We start from the raw sequence: 15,928 nt of genomic DNA, 5'->3' as shown, positions 1-15,928 counted from the left end.
GGTCACATGGTAATTTGTATTTGAAATGAGGATAAAATCCTGTAATTCACACTTTTACGATTGGATTTAATCACTTTAACACAATAATTCTTCATATTTTCTGTAATATTTTTGGTGAAAGATTCAATAACCATAGCAGAAATGAGCCCTTTCCGAAATTACCCCTGAGTTCAGTTTTTCTGGGCCTTGTATAGCTAAAACACCCATAATCGTCATAAACTGCAAACTTCATGTACATGTGTATATTTCATAAAATCTCACATAGTAGTAGGACAGTTTTCAAAAATTACATTACGCATAAACTCCTCTTATTCATTATAATCCAGTGCAGATCCACAAACAAAGAAGCTGATGGAGCTGCTAGATCTGCCAGCTACATCTATTCTCTCATGTTGGCCAGCTTGCCTTCTTGACTCCCTAGCTACATTCTGTGAATTTGCGATGTCATAGGATAGAGAGGAAGTGGGGCTGTACTCAGGAGGGGGAAGGATGATGCGATGGGTGGTCTCTCTAGGGTGGACATGGTGAAGGCGAGGAGCAGATCACAGAAAAGCAATATTCCAACAAATTGCTTATAATTTGTTGAAGGAAAGCTGCATTCTTATGAATTGTAGGAAGTTTGTCAGAATGCAGCTCCTCCATGACCCAACGTCTCAAGTTAGCCCCATTCCCACCTCAGCCTCCCACTATCTGCAGTCTCTGCTAAAATGTGTAATATAAACTCCTTATGCAAAGCTTCTGAAAGCTAAAGAATTAAGTCGTATGAGTGCTTTGCACTATGCTGAACTCAGTGTGTTCAAGTAATTGTCGCATATGTGTTCAATTTCTCTCTCCTGACACAAAAGATGTAGGTTTACAAGGTCGACAGTAGTAATTATCTGTAATCATAATGTTGGGTTCTGGAAAAGGAATACATGCTGCCCATTCAGTAAATGATAATGGCAAGAAAACAGGAACTCTTATGTGCATTCTGTTTAATGAGTAAAATACATGTTTGTGGTTTTGAATTGATAAGCCAAAGAAAATAGGTATAAAGTACATCTTTTGAATTGTAAACATGGACATATGGCTCAGTAGGCTTCCAGGAACTTGATTTTATTTTATTTTTTTTACTTTTTGAAACCTGAAAAGCCTGGAGCCATGTACAAAAATGTGCACTAAATGTGTGTGCAGTTATCAAAGTTGCCAACACATCTCATTTTTCTGTACAGACTACTTGACAAGTGGCACATGCAAATATCTTGTTGCTTTATTTATACATGATGATAGTAGCATGCACATACAGTTATTGCCCTTGCCCCTCATATTTTCAAAACCAGGCCCACACTGTCTAAGGGTAGCTTGGGTGTATGCTACCTTTACCCATGCTGTCTTGGTTAAAAGTAACTTTGCAGATGTGGCAGCATAGGCTTTAGCATGGATTGTACAAGAAGACTGGGAACCCTGTGTACTAACTCGCATTGCTAGCTCATGCTGAAATCTGTGCCCCACGTTGACATTGCTATTGTCAGCTGTACTAGCTTGGGTATGTCTATCCAATCTTTAATCCAGTGGTCCCCAAACTTCATAAATTGTGCCCCCTCTTGCCCCTGTCCAGGTCCCCCATCCTGGCAGTCGGGGCCACAGCTGTGACTGGGAGCAGGTCCGCAGTCGGTGCCGGGAGCCAGGGGCCAAGGCTGGGGCCGGAAGCAGAACTGTGTGTGGGCTGCACTCGGAGCTGGGGTTGGAAGCAGAGCCACGGTCTGGTGTGGAGGGTCCAGGGGCTGAGGCCAGGGCAGAGCTGGGGGCAGAGCGGTGCTCCACCCCCAACCAACTTGTGGTCTGGCCTGGACCCCACCTTGCTTCCTCCCCCAAAAAAATTCCTCCCCACCCTGCTAGGGGGTCCTGCTCCACAGTTTGGGGACCTCTGCTTTAATCACACCTCTAGGTAGATACACTCTTAGTTGGTCACCATACAGCACCATCCCTGGCTGTAAGAGAGATGAGCTCAGAGACAGACCGGGATAGGATTTTTCACTCTGACAAGCTTGTGCATGGTTTGATGGGAAACTCTTTTTGTGCAAGTATGCATGCAGTGTAATGTAATGTAATGGATATATCTTACTATAAATAATAAACTTAATGAAAATTAATATATAGATCAGTGGTTCCCAACCTTTTTGGCTTGAGGGCCACAAATATCATTTTTACAACCCTGAAGGGCCACCAGTCTATTAACTCATAAAAAATGTATTGACGGTTACACCATTAAGGACTACAAACCACTACCTATTTAAAATAAAACATTTTGATGCTACTGTGCTCATTTTTACATTCGCTGTTTTACACCTACAGATTACCCACACTATGTCACACACTCACAGACACAAAGCACAAGTGTAGATGAGTGACTGTCACTACACACTGAAGCACATGGCCTGGCAGCTAAGAAACGGTGGGTGGCTTGCTAAGTGCAGGCCAAACTGGAAGGCATGGATTTTTAGATTCCTGCCCCTCCTCAAACATGGTGGGCCTTGGCTGCTCTGCCGGCAGGACCCTCCCCCCACACTGCAGCCAGACAGAAGGAGTTCAGCAAGGAAGCTGCCTCCTTGCTGATCTCCCATCCTCCTGTTTGCAACAGGAAAACCACATGTGTCCTGTAGCCCCAGGCGCTCCACCTGGGTCCCTAGGCAGTGGCTCCTTTCTGCAGCCAGGGGGACAGGAGATCAGTGCTACACTCCCTCCGGCTCCAGCAGGGACCCCAGAACCTTGGGACCCAGGTGGAGCACTTTGCCATGCCACCTGCTGGATCCAGGGGAGGGGAGGACTGACCTCTCATCCCCTTGGGTGCAGCAAGGAGCCTGCACCGGTCTTGTAGCCCCATGTAGGGATTTGTGGGTTTTAGTCAAGCACCTAATGTTAATTCCGAAATCTGGAGAGGGAAGCTTTTAAGGTATTCATTCAATCTTGCTGAAATGCACAACCACAAGATGTGGTTCTTATTCCTTCTGTTTCCATTTTTCCATCTTGTTGGTAGACATTTTCAAACATTACTGATGCCATTTAGACTAATTTCTATTATCTAGAACATAAACAAACAGAGTCTTGTCAAAGAATTTTGTTTTAAAATCCTAATCTATACTGCTGTCTGGTGCAGCTGGAATTCAAATTTGCATGGGATTCAAATTAAGATGCTCTTTAACTTTCATTTTAGTTCTGATAACTCTAATCTTGTGAAATGTTAAGAAATGGTTTGTTCACCAAATGTGATTATTTAAATCTATGTTGATCTCCTGACACATTTTGACATTGCAGATTTTTAATTTAAAGTACTGCATTTCATCAAGATACGTGTATTAATGGGAATTAACAGTGGTTAGATATTTTTTCTCTAAGGCCTGGTCTACACTATAGAGTTTTGTTGACAAAACTGTCCTGTTTTGTCGACAAAAGAAAACCACCTCGACGAGAGGCGTAGAGCTTTTTACAACAATGTTTTAATAACAAAGCAGCAGCGTAGACACTGCTGTATGTTTTAGTTGCGGTAAATGGCTTCCAGAAATATCCCACAATGCCAATCCTAACCACTCTAGACATCCGTTTGCACTCCGCTGCTCTGCAGCCACCCACCTCTCCCCCCAGAAAGTCGCTGGAAGTTTTGAAATTGTTATTCCACTTCCTGCTTGGTTGGCGTGGAAAGTTTGCATCTCATCTTCCCAGCTGACCATGCCAGCTCCACGCAGCAAATGCTGTTCCGTTTGGAGCACACACGAGCTGCTGGAGCTGATCAGTATTTGTGGGGAGTCTGCTGTGCAGTCCCAGCTCTGCTCTAGCCAAAGAAACTTTGATACCTACGGCCAGATTTCTCGTGCCATGGTGGAGAAGGGCTATGAGTGGGACATGCTGCAATGTTGAGCTAAAATCAAGGAGCTGCGGCAGAGCTATCACAAGGCCAAGGAGGCAAACATTGCTCTGGTGCGGAGCCAATGAGCTGCCGCTTCTTCAAAGAGCTGGAATCCATCCTCAGCATCCCCCCCCCACACACACAGACCCCCAAGACACCCATAGACACCTCCGCAGTCCGGTGGCCACCCAATACTGGACTGAACTCCGACAAAGAGGTCATCGATGAGGAAGTGGAACTGGAGGATGACCCGGAGCTGGGGAACAGTTCGGTTGCTGAGGTTGGGAGTCAGGAGCTGTTCTCAACCCCAGAAGGCTACAGCCAGTCCCATCCCTTCAGCTCAGGATGCAGTAGAAGGGAGCTCTGGTAAGTGTTTGGAAGCTGATGCAGCTTGTTTACTTGGGGCATGAGGGTCCTTAGCTTGGCTAAAACATACACGTAATTGAAGGGATAGAAATGCACAGGAGTAGCTGTGTTTGCACGTGCTTTTCCATTCCCTTGCGCATTTAGGCAGTATGGTGGAGAAGCACGTTAATGCACACTGTGATTTCGCGGGTATCCTCTGGTGTGACCTCTAGGAAACTTCCTTGGGGGTACTTCCCAATTCTCTGTCTCAGATTCCTGGGCAGAGCAGCTGTGTTTCTGCCCCCATTGTAGGTCACTTTCCCATGCCAATTGGCAATCACTTGAGCGGAGACCAAAGCAGCGCACAGTGGTGCAGCATAGGGGCCCAGTTTGAAGCTGCTCGCATGGAGGAAATGTCTCCTATCATCCTTGCTGAATCTAAGGAGCGAGATATCTGCTTCTATGGCCCCTGCCCATGGAGAATGGTGGCACAATTTGAAATTTGTTTTCCGTATGTATCTATATTTATGCCCCAAGGGAGCACCCACCCAGAACCTAGACCTACTTGGATGGTCTGCTCTCCCCCACCCCTCCAGACTCATTGTTCTCAGGCTGATCAAGGAACTGTACTTTGCACAGGGGGACAGTGAGAATGAGGTATGTGCCACAGCGGTTCATGTGTACTGTTACAGCATTCCCAATAATGGTTTTGTTAATTGTTTCTTGTTCTTACACAGACGTGACCTTCGTAGCCAAGGCCCTTATGTTGGCAGACCGCCTATGACTGATAGGGAAGTGACCCCAGAGAAGCAAGGAGGAGATGTTCGAGGAATTCCTCCTGTCCTCTGAGGTGTCCAAAAGAGAGAGAAAAGGACATGGAGATGATGTCAGAATCTCAGAAGATGGACAGACAGGAACGGAAGGAAAACCAGAAGAGAATTTTAGCTGGCCATGAGCACATGATCAAGGCCATGGAGGAGTAGACCGAGCTTCTAAAGACAATAGTGTCATTGCAGACACAGTTCATGCAAGATCCATTTCTCCTTCAGCTGCAACAGAACTTCTTTCCCTGCACTCCACCAACTCCCCCTACACATTCCTCCCAAAGTCACGGACCATCTCGCTACCCTCTTCATTCCACCCCCTCAGATACCTGTGAGAATGACAGCTAGACTTACACGCAGCTGTCATAGCTGGCACTGCCCCCCACTACTTTCTCCCCTCTAAGATTTGTTTGTGTTGTGTGCTGTTTTATGTTTAATAATAAAAGTAAGCTCTCAAAACAAGAAGCACTCTTTATTTATGTGTTGAAAATGATATGTGCACCTACAATTGACAGATGTACATGTACAGCTGTATAGTGGTCATAGAATGTCACAGTGCAGTTTCAAAAAACATCTGATGGATTCTCATTTTCAAAATGGGCCCTTAATGCCTCTTTTATGCATATGGCCTGTGTTGTGCCCCTCTAATACCCCTTGCATCTGGCTGCTCATATTCAGATGCAAGGCGATCTGCCTCTGCGGTCGACCCAGGGGCAAACTTCTTGCCCTTAGCGTCACACAAATTATGGTGCACACAGCAGGCAGCTATAGCCACAGGAATATTGTACTTATTTAAGTCCAACCTGACATAGAGGCATCTCCAGCACGCCTTTAACCTGCCAAACACACATTCAAGAGTCCTTCGGCACCTGCTCAGCCTGTTATTGAAGCGCTCCTTGCTGCTGTCCAGGTTGCCTGTGCAAGGCTTCATGAGCTATGACATTAATGGGGAGACTGGATCTCTCAGGATCACTATGGGCATCTCAACATCTCCCATTGGAATCTTTTGGTCTGGAAAAAAGTCCCTTCTTGTAGTTTCTGGTACAGGCTAGTGTTCCTGAAGATACAAGCATCATGCACCTTTTCTGACCAACCTGCATTGATACCAGTGAAATGCCCATGGTGATGCACAAGTACCTGCAGTACCATAAAGAAGTACCCCTTTCTATTGATGTACTCCGTTGCAAGATGGTCCAGTGCCAAAATTGGGATATGTGTGCCATCTATTGCCCTGCCACAGTTAGCAAATCCCATTACTGCGAATTCATCCACAATTTCACGCTCATTGCCCAGAATCACAGTCCTTTGCAGCAGAATGCAATTAATGGCCCTGCACACTTGTGATAACACAACTGCAATGGTGGACTTGGGGACTCCAAACTGATTAGCAACTGACCGGTAGCAGTCTGGAGTGACCAGCTTCCACAAAGCGATAGCCACGCTCTTCTCCACCGAAAGGACAGCTCTCATTCTGGTATCCTTGAGCCACAGGGCAGGGGCCAGGTCTGCATAGAGTTCCATGAAGGTGGCTTTGCGCATTCGAAAGTTCTGTAGCCACTGCTCCTCATCCCAGACCTGCATAACGATGTGATCCCACCACTCAGCGTTTGTCTCACGTGTCCAGAAGCGGTTCACCATGTGCAGATGCTCTGTGAATGACAACAGAAATGTGGTGCTGTTTGTCTGCATGTCACTCAACATGTCAGGCTCCTCTGATTCCTGTTCCGATTCGGAGCTCATGATGTACTGCTCGACCAGCCATGATGTGTTCAGAATGCTGAAAGCAACAGTGGAGAGTAGTGCAGAATCTATCTTTTCAGATAGAGATGGCGGACACACAGTAAACGGCAGGGAGCCATTGAAAAAATGGCATGAGTCGCTGCCAGCAATGCAATGAATGACAGCATGGAAATGCAATGCACCATGGGACATTGAGCCAGCACCCATGGCGCTCTGCGCTCCTCTTCCCCATCCCAGAATTCCTAGTGGCGGAAGCTGCCAAGTTGCATGGTGGAATACCTGCCCACGATGCACTGCTCTCACTGTCGATACTACAGCACCAACTGTGGACGCGTTTTTGTGACAAAATGAATACTGTGTAGATGGGCGTGATGCTGTAATTATAGCGTTTTTTTATCATAGAAAAAACTACCGTCGACAACATTTCTAGTGTAGATAAGGACTAAATACCTTCCAAGTTAATGACAACAGAATAATCAAATATGTAACATTGTTCTAAAGTTCTTGTTAAACACTGAATAATATTTTGAGGTATTAAAATAGAATCTCAGTTTGGGGAGGGGATAGTGGACAGATAAATCTGAGGGAGTGGTACAGACATTGGATTTTAGGAACTTTGCTTTGCTGGAACTGAAGTGCATGAATGAAAGGGGCAGAAACAATATTTGTACTTATACTGGGGTACTGCACTCTCTTGACAGGCTATACAGTCAGAGAAACTGCAAATAAAATGATATTCTTGACACACTAGATATCATGGATGAAATCCTGGCCTCATCTGGGTCAAGATTTCACCTCGAGCTAGGTTCACAAGGGGGACCCACCTAGCTGTCCCTTTAGATTTCAAAGTCCAAGATTTAGGTGCCACTGGCGTTCACAAAACCCAATTCAGCTGCTACCTAACCCTGTAGTTGCCTAAAGTCCTATGGTGCCCCAGGGGAGCCAGCAAAATCCCCATAGCACCTGAACTTCTTCCAGTAGGCATGTGCAAATCTGTCTAAATCCTAAAGGTGTTGATCTGCTTAGCATCTGAGCCCCAGTGGGATCCTCCAACTACATGTCTCCCTGCTTATCTGACCTTTGGGGCCCAATCTGGTAGGTGTGCTGTCATCATGCTGAGCCTGTGGGGAGTTGGTAGTGTTGCCCCTCCTTAGGCCCACTAGTTAGAACACTCACCTGGGACATGGGAGAACCAGGTTCATATCCCCACTCTACCGGGTTTGGAGCAGGGACTTGAACAGATCTCCCATGTGAGTGCTCTAACCACTGAGCAGAATGTGGGGGGGAAAGGCCTCTCCATCTCTCTTGTTGAAGTTGTTCCACTTTGTATAAATAATTCAATATTCTTAGAGCCAGAGAGGGAGTGACAATTACCCCTGTGGCTAGGGCTCTCACTTGGGAGACCTGGATTCAAATCTCTGCTCTAAATCAGGCAGAGTCATCATATGACCCTGACTCCCACAATCCCAGCTGTGCACTCTAAATGCTAGGCTGTTGGGTGTGAGAGGGGCACTATCATTACCTCCTCCTTCTGCTGTTTTTTTGCCAGGGCTGATTTGCCTTAGGTACCTAATGCCAGGAGAGGGTTGTGAATCCCAAGCAGAGGTAAGCACCTCCTTGTGACCCAGAATGAGGTTCTAACTCCCTTCTGAGGGGCTGGGCTTAAGTCAACCTTCTCTTTTTCATTTCCTACTGGGTGGCTTAGGCAGTTCCCTGCTCAGCAAGCTGGCTTCTGTGAATCCCTTTTGTAGGCACCTAATGCTCCACAGGCATTGGCTGGGGGCCTGGGCACCTAACTTGGGGTTGTGAATTCCACTATGCAGCAAGGCACCTGAAAATTATGTCTTGCAACACTGAGTAATGTAAGGCAAGTTCCTCTTGTGAAGCTAGTCCCTAGTGCCTGCGTTTTGAATTCAGTGCCATTTGGCAGCAAATGTAAGGATGAGCCCCCCCCTAGGGAATGCATGGCAGCATGGCATAGCATAGTATAGCAGTGTGAGGCATACCCGGTGTTTGGGGCAGACTTGTATGCCCACGCTGAAGTCCATGCTGCCCCAGCTTCACTGCTATCTTTAGTGTGCTAGCGAAAATCAAGCTAGTGCAGGTGTGCAAGCACACTTTCAATTGCAGCATAGATATAACCTGTAGGTCATCAATATAAAATAATTGTGAATGAATTTGCAGCGTAGAATACACTGTACCTATATACTGTACCAGTACACTGCACTGAACCTTCCAAAGGTGCCTTACATTGTCTCTTTATTTTGCATTGTCTATGAATGCTTTTAAATAACAAGACTCTAGTAATCAAAGGGAAATAATGTCTTTACCACTAGTAATCAGATACTTCATGGCACCTTAAAGTAATTATTTCATCATTAATGTAAAACAATCAATAATGATCCAGTTCCAAGTTGAATGAGATAGATGGGCTATTTATCCTTGTTTTGGACTGTAAAAAATTATGGTTTCTTTGTTAGTGTTATGTTAATTTACAAATTTCATACATTAATATTAAACAAAAAACCCTTAGAGCCCAGAACCCAATAGGATCGTCCTTCCAGATCTGTGAGGTCTGACCTTGTCACAGTTGAGTTACCTATGATGTCACAATGGCACCGTTCAAAAGTGACATGAACTAATAAGCTGGCTCCATCAGTACATAATTGTAACTACATGAAAAGTTTGAAGACCAATAATTAAGATAATTCAGGGAAAAAATAAAAATCCAAAGCTATATGTTAAATTTCTTAAAAATACCCATTTTAGAATTAATTCATAAACTTATTTATTTGTAAATTCTCAGAAATAAATTCTTTACTCATTGTTTCTAATTGTGAGGATTTTCTATATTCTTTGTACATAACAAAGAGATTGAAGGAGTCTCAACCAGTGCCTCCGTAAAATACTAAACTGTTGCAGTTTGCATACATGATAGCATTTTGTTATGCTTATATAGACAGTACTTTGACAAAAGTGACAAAATAAGTTCAGATGCTGAGATTCCCTCACTTTCCTTTTTGGCACCCTTTATGATGCATTTTGTCACTTCCCACCATCTCAAACAATGTGTTCAAGTGGCATTTATAAGATGATAGAACTAGAACAGAGGTTCTCAACCACGGGTACGTGTACCCTTGGGGGTATGCAGAGGTCTTCCAGGGGATACATCAACTCATCTAGCTATTTGCTACTTTTACAATAGGCTCCATAGACAGTACTAGCAAAGTCGGTACAAACTAAAATTTCTTACAGTGACTTGTTTATACTACTTTATATACTATACACCGAAAAATCAGTACAATATTTATATTTCAATTGATTTATTTTATAATTTATATGGTAAAAATGAGAAAGGAAGCAATTTTTCAGTAATAGTGTGCTGTGACATTTTTGTATTTTTATGTCTGATTTTGTAAGCAAGTAATTTGTAAATGAGGTGAAACTTGGGATACACAAGACAAATCAGACTCCTGAAAGGGTTACAGTAGTCTGGAAAGGTTGAGAGCCACTGAACTAGAATCTATTTTACATTCATGGTCGGTTATATCAAGTTTAGTATGAAGGCATGGATTTTTTCCTCAGACCATGTTTATTAACATGTCATCAATTTTTTTGCATAAAATATTTGACCCTTTAGAGTATGCTTGCAAGACATAGGCTGGAAATTATATATATATATAATCAGATCCTCTCTAAAATTACCCCTTAACCTTTTTCAACTTTATTTCACTATTAGACACCTCCAAAGGCAGAAAGTTTCATATGGGCAGCTGAGGGAAGAAATCTTTTTGAGATGCTTTTGAAATACCAGTTATGTTTTAGACATTTTACTTGTAAAAGAATCCCACGTAATGTGAAGAATTAGATCTAACTTTGATGTTTTTGGTCTGGTTTTCAGATTCCTTACATATATTTATGCTGCTAGTGTGACATCTCCTGATGGTGTGTGTATGTTCCCCAAGGATTTTTTCTGCTGAGTGTGGAAATATAAAGAAATAACTAACTACGCTATGGGTTATGCTAATTTTTTTCTAGGATAAAAAACATTTATAGTTATTCTAATAATAGAATTCAGACTATAGAATTTAAATAAGAAGGCTGAGAATGGCAGAGTAAACATATTATATAGCAGCTATTTCTTACAAAGAACCTTAGATATTTTTGTTGCTGAAGCTATGCCTATACTGTAGAATGTTCTTTCCCTGGGGCTATGTCCAGGTCTCATTATTTCTCAGTAGATACAATTCATGTGTTTTTGAAATTCCATCTGTCAAGGAAAATGGGACTTTTCAATTATGTTAAAGGAAGGCTAAGAGTTACCATTACTGAAATGTATGGCAACTACTTGGATTATAAAACGTTTTAGTTATAAGAATTTGATCTCTGAGGACCAATTCTGCAAGGAGAAGCTTTCATAACACTTTCATATTATTATTATTGAACCCTGGAATTTTGATAAAGGAGGGTGGTATGTTTTATATATAAACCAGGGACTTTTATAATATTCTTTTCTTATTTCCATATACAGATTCCCACTTAGAAGAGCTTCCTACACTTCTCCACTGTGCAGCTAAATTTGGATTAAAGAACCTTGCTACTCTTCTACTCCAGTGCCCTGAGGCAAGTCAGGCTTGCAGAATAACCAACAAATGTGGAGAGAATCCAGCACATATTGCTGGCAAACACGGGCACAATGAGCTCCAAAAAATCTTCCAAGAATTGTCAGTAAGTTTGTCTCCATTTCCACAAAGTACATAGAATATGTAAAACCAGCTGCTTAGCAAGTCACGGTACTGTTATAGGATAGAATCTTCTCTGAAAGAGGTACTGATATTTATCAAAGCCGAATAGACTGTTGTTCTTCTCTTTAAAAGCATTGTGCTGGGTTCTGGCTGCCCCAGCATGGGTGCACGATAGGTGGTCCAGGTTACAAGAACCCTTCCCACTTTGGGTACTGATATAATGGGCAACCAGAATGTCAGCGCTTTCAAACCCTAGGTATAGTGCTAGTGGAAGTGGAGGTAAAATAGCACAGTGAGAGATTGTCAGTATGATATGTTTAGGGCCGTGCTGCCTGTATAGCAACAAGCAGTCAGGATCAGAGCTATGGGGAGCTCATGCTGCTTCTCTAAAGAGGAGGTGAAAATGTAAAAGATGTAAAAACTGCTTCCAAATTTTCCTCCCAGTGTCTTCAGAAGCATTCTATCTACCTTAGCATTCCACAAGGAGAAATTCCACTTCTGTACTCTGACCTTAAGTATAGATCTGACTATAAAAGCCATTCCAGAGCCATAGGCCCCGAGTCTATCTCCCATACTCATACTGAGCAGCTCTTTATTCTGTATGCTATACTATGGAACTTGTTGTGGATAAGGCACTACTCCATAAGAACAAAATTGATAGAGTAAAGCTGTGATGGGGTATTCATACTCCACACTGGCCAAGAAAGGGTTAACATGCTGCTTTGGGCACAATCAACCCTATTTCCTACACCTGCAACAGGAGCTGCCATTTATACTGTGATGCCTTTACTGCCATTTACTTGCTTGATCAAAGCTAGCTCAGGTATGTCTACATGTGCTGTACTCAGACCTTTGATTGCATATACCCTAAAAAATGTAAAGCAGACTAAGAGTAGGCATAGGATTATAATAGATAAATATTATGTGAAATATTGTGAAGAATTGACTCAGCTTTGTGAGTTGCATGACTTTTGATGCTTGTTCTGTTCGGGATAGAGGTTGAGTGGCAAATGGAAAAAGTGGGAATGCTGGTGAAAGGAGATATGAAAAGGAAGAAGGGACATTCAGGGCTTATTGTCTGGTCCAGCCATCATCATCAGGCAGGATTTTATAGGCATCACAGCAGAGGCAAGTCTTAAAGAGGGATTTGAAGGAAGAGCAGGTAGCGGCCAGGTGGATTATACCTGTTCTTTGCATGCATAAGGAGCAGCATGGGAGAAAGCATGAAGATGTTTAAGGGCGAAGCTGAATGATGGGCAATAAAGACTGGAAATACTGAGAAAGCATGGTTGAGATCATAAGTTACTAGTCTCATTTTGAAAAGTAACTAGGCACTTAGCAACTTAAGTCCTATTCAGTTTCAGTCCGGAACTAGGTGCCTAAGTCACTTCTGAAAATGAGATTTAAAATACATATTGCAACAAGGAGTGAAGCAATGCCTAAATGCCTTTAAAAATCTGGGCCCAGTTTCCTTGATGTCACTGGAGCTGCATTCATTTACACCAGCTGTAGATCTGGCCTATAATTTCAAATACTGCAGCTGTGACTAGCATTTTCAACCGTTCTCTCTCAGGGCCTGTTTTGAGATTAGGAGAAAAGTAGAATTTGAGAATTCATAATATTCTTCTGATCTGAGTTTTGGGACTTTCTAATTTTGTACTAGTCTATTCTCGATCACATTCTTGTGGTGTTTTCATTTATCTCCTGTCATGCTGTCTGTGAGTGCCTACATCAGGGCAGACTGTCTAAAACAGGGCAGGCATCCCAGACTGTTGGTGTGTTCTGCAATTAGATTTCACCAAGCCAATAACAAATGAGAGCTCCTGGATCACTTACCATGGAGTCACAGACAGTCTCCTTAGATTCTCAAGTCTATCTTGCCAGCCAGGCAAACTGGAGTTAGTGATAAATGGTCACTTACACAAAAATCACACAATACTCCGGTTTCTTCTAGTCCCAAGAGACCAGTCACTTTTCCCAGATCAACTGGTACCCTAGATCTTACACCAAACATAATGCCTATAGCCAATCCTGTAATAAACTATCTAAACGTTTATTAACTAGGAAAAAGAAATGAGTTATTTACAGGTTAAAGCAAGCAAACACATATGCACAAATGAGTTACTCTCTAGATCCTAAGAGTGACAGAGTTGTAAAGATCTGTCAATTCAAAGTGTCTTTCAGGGCAAACCCAGGAGGTAACCCCTGGGGATCTCTGGCTTCAGTTTGGTTTCTCTGGCCCTGTGAGAGTTCCACCAGCAAAGAGATGAAATATCTTCATATCAACTGTTTTTATTTCCCTCTTCCAGCATTCAAAGCATTGAGATGAGGCCTTCTGCATGTACTTTGCCATAGGTAGATGGGGCAATTAACAAAGCTTTTATTTAATAATGGCCCACTTAAAGTTTGGTAGTCCTCCTAGATGGCTGGGGTAGGGGGCAGGGGAGGATGATTTCTGTGCTTGGGATTACAAGTTCAGAGCAAACATTTTCAAAGTTATAAAGCAAAAACTTACAATTTTTTTTTATAGTATGGAACACTAACATTGCAAGTGAGATTAATGCATGCAGCAACTTACAAGCATTTCATGGAGTCTAAACACTAAATACGTTCTTATAAGACTAATATCTATTTTGGGCAAAACTAGCATACAGGTGAACTGGTCTGGTCTCCAGTTAAGAGTGTGTCAGTTCTTAGCTAATGCCTGCAGTCTTGGCAAGAGCTGACACCTGTTCATGCCTCTAATATACATCAAATGTGAGCAAAACATTACAGCAACCATATTAATTAGTGAGACTTGCCAATTCCTGAATGAGAGCTAGCTTGCAATTTATTCACAGAATCCGAGCTTTTTCTCCAAGAAGACAATCATGTGACAGTGCGAAAATACTGCAGCTTACTGTGCTCGTTATAACAAGTGACAAGTAAGAGTAAGCCAGCTTTAATTGGTTATTGCCCATTTCATTATTGATACTATACGTGTTATAAATTATTCTAGAAAACCTGCAAGGAGACTGATTTGTAAGTGTGTTAGGAAAGATTTACATTATGGCATGCTAATTTTTAAATTAAAGTATCTAATGGGATACAACCATATATCCCTCTGGAACACTGTCTAAGTGCTTTATTATATTTACACTCAAAGTGGGACTGGAGAGTTCAGAGGACTAATAATGGGAGGGAATGTATTTCATCCGTAGAACATTGATTCAGATTCAGATTTAGCTCAGTTCAGTAGCTTGCTGGGACACACCAGTTATTAGTATGAAGATGTCCACTACCACAGTCTCAGTAAAGAGACCAATGACTGAATGGAATTGATTACCTATTTGATGACCACTGTCACCTGTACAAGTGGTCCCTATGAAATAAGGTTCAGAAATATCTGTGGAGTAGTGCCGAGAAGCATACTGGATACAAATTACAAATGCTGTGTGTGGAGACAATAAAATTGCCCTTCTGTATCTGTCAGTTGACCTCTTGCTAGTGTACCTTTTCTGGGGAGAAAGTTGGAGGGGGGCACAGTAACCCGCAGTAGGTTTATTTTGCTATTCAATAATCAACTTCTCTTTCTGAAAAAGATTTATAGCTGTGATCCTTCTTGGTTGGTTTAGTAATGATCTTTCCACTAACCGACCTCAGTATTTCTTTTGTATGGGTGATGTACTCGAATGTTTGAATGCTTATATCTCAACTGTATCACTAAATTGATAACCCTTTATCTGGGATATTGCAGATTATGTACTCTTTGTATTGTATGACTTTTGAACCAAACCTTGTATCTTTTGGATAATCTATGCATTATTCCCAGATGTACAGAAACTAGTTCCCTTCAAAAACTCTATATTTGATCATTTTATAATATTAGCTTTAATAATAATTTTTCAGCTGATATCACAACCCGAAAGTGCAACTTTAATTAAAACCAGCATGCAACACAACACCAGCAGGCATGAGCTTTGGTAATACGTTCCTTTATAGAAATCATGCATGTTATCTGACAACTGATGCAATACTCATTAGAGCAGAGTCCAAACCTAGTTTTTCCTTTCATCTTCCGTATATACAGCAGAAGCTATATTGCTTCAGGTCATATTTTGAACAGAAAAGAAAAAGAAGGTAATAATTAGTGACCTTAAATATGCTCCAGATTAAAAAAAAAATCACTGCATTAAAATAAACACCGAGAAGGAAACCAGGGAACATGACACTGGGAGAGAGGAGCATCTGTGTGCTTGCTACAGAGAACTTAACACCACAGTGACAGTGCCAAATGCATTTGAAAAGCAGGATGCTTTCTTCAATAGCCAATAGGTCAGAGCCCCAGGTGCTTCAGAGTAGTGCCTGGTGCACCTGGTAGCAAAAGCATAGATGGCTTTTCAACCACTATT

The 15,928-nt window shown here is 42.4% G+C and overlaps 1 protein-coding gene across 1 annotated transcript in view; it reads left to right on the top strand.

Annotated features, from left to right (window-relative positions):
• The window catches only part of BANK1 (B cell scaffold protein with ankyrin repeats 1), a 211,844-nt gene that overhangs the window by 49,308 nt on the left and 146,608 nt on the right, over positions 1-15,928 (top strand). Inside the window, exon 7 of the mRNA XM_067553845.1 lies at positions 11,324-11,520. Within this exon, the coding sequence (XP_067409946.1) occupies positions 11,324-11,520 (197 nt within the window). The remainder of the gene's footprint in view (positions 1-11,323; positions 11,521-15,928) is intronic.

This window comes from Emydura macquarii, unplaced genomic scaffold (genome assembly GCF_026122565.2).
Source record: "Emydura macquarii macquarii isolate MOO-44397 ecotype Brisbane River unplaced genomic scaffold, CSIRO-AGI_Emac_v2 contig_302, whole genome shotgun sequence".
Taxonomy (NCBI): domain Eukaryota; kingdom Metazoa; phylum Chordata; order Testudines; family Chelidae; genus Emydura; species Emydura macquarii.
The sequence above is the reverse complement of the archived record's forward strand: the minus strand, read 5'-3'. Positions and strand labels throughout refer to the sequence as shown.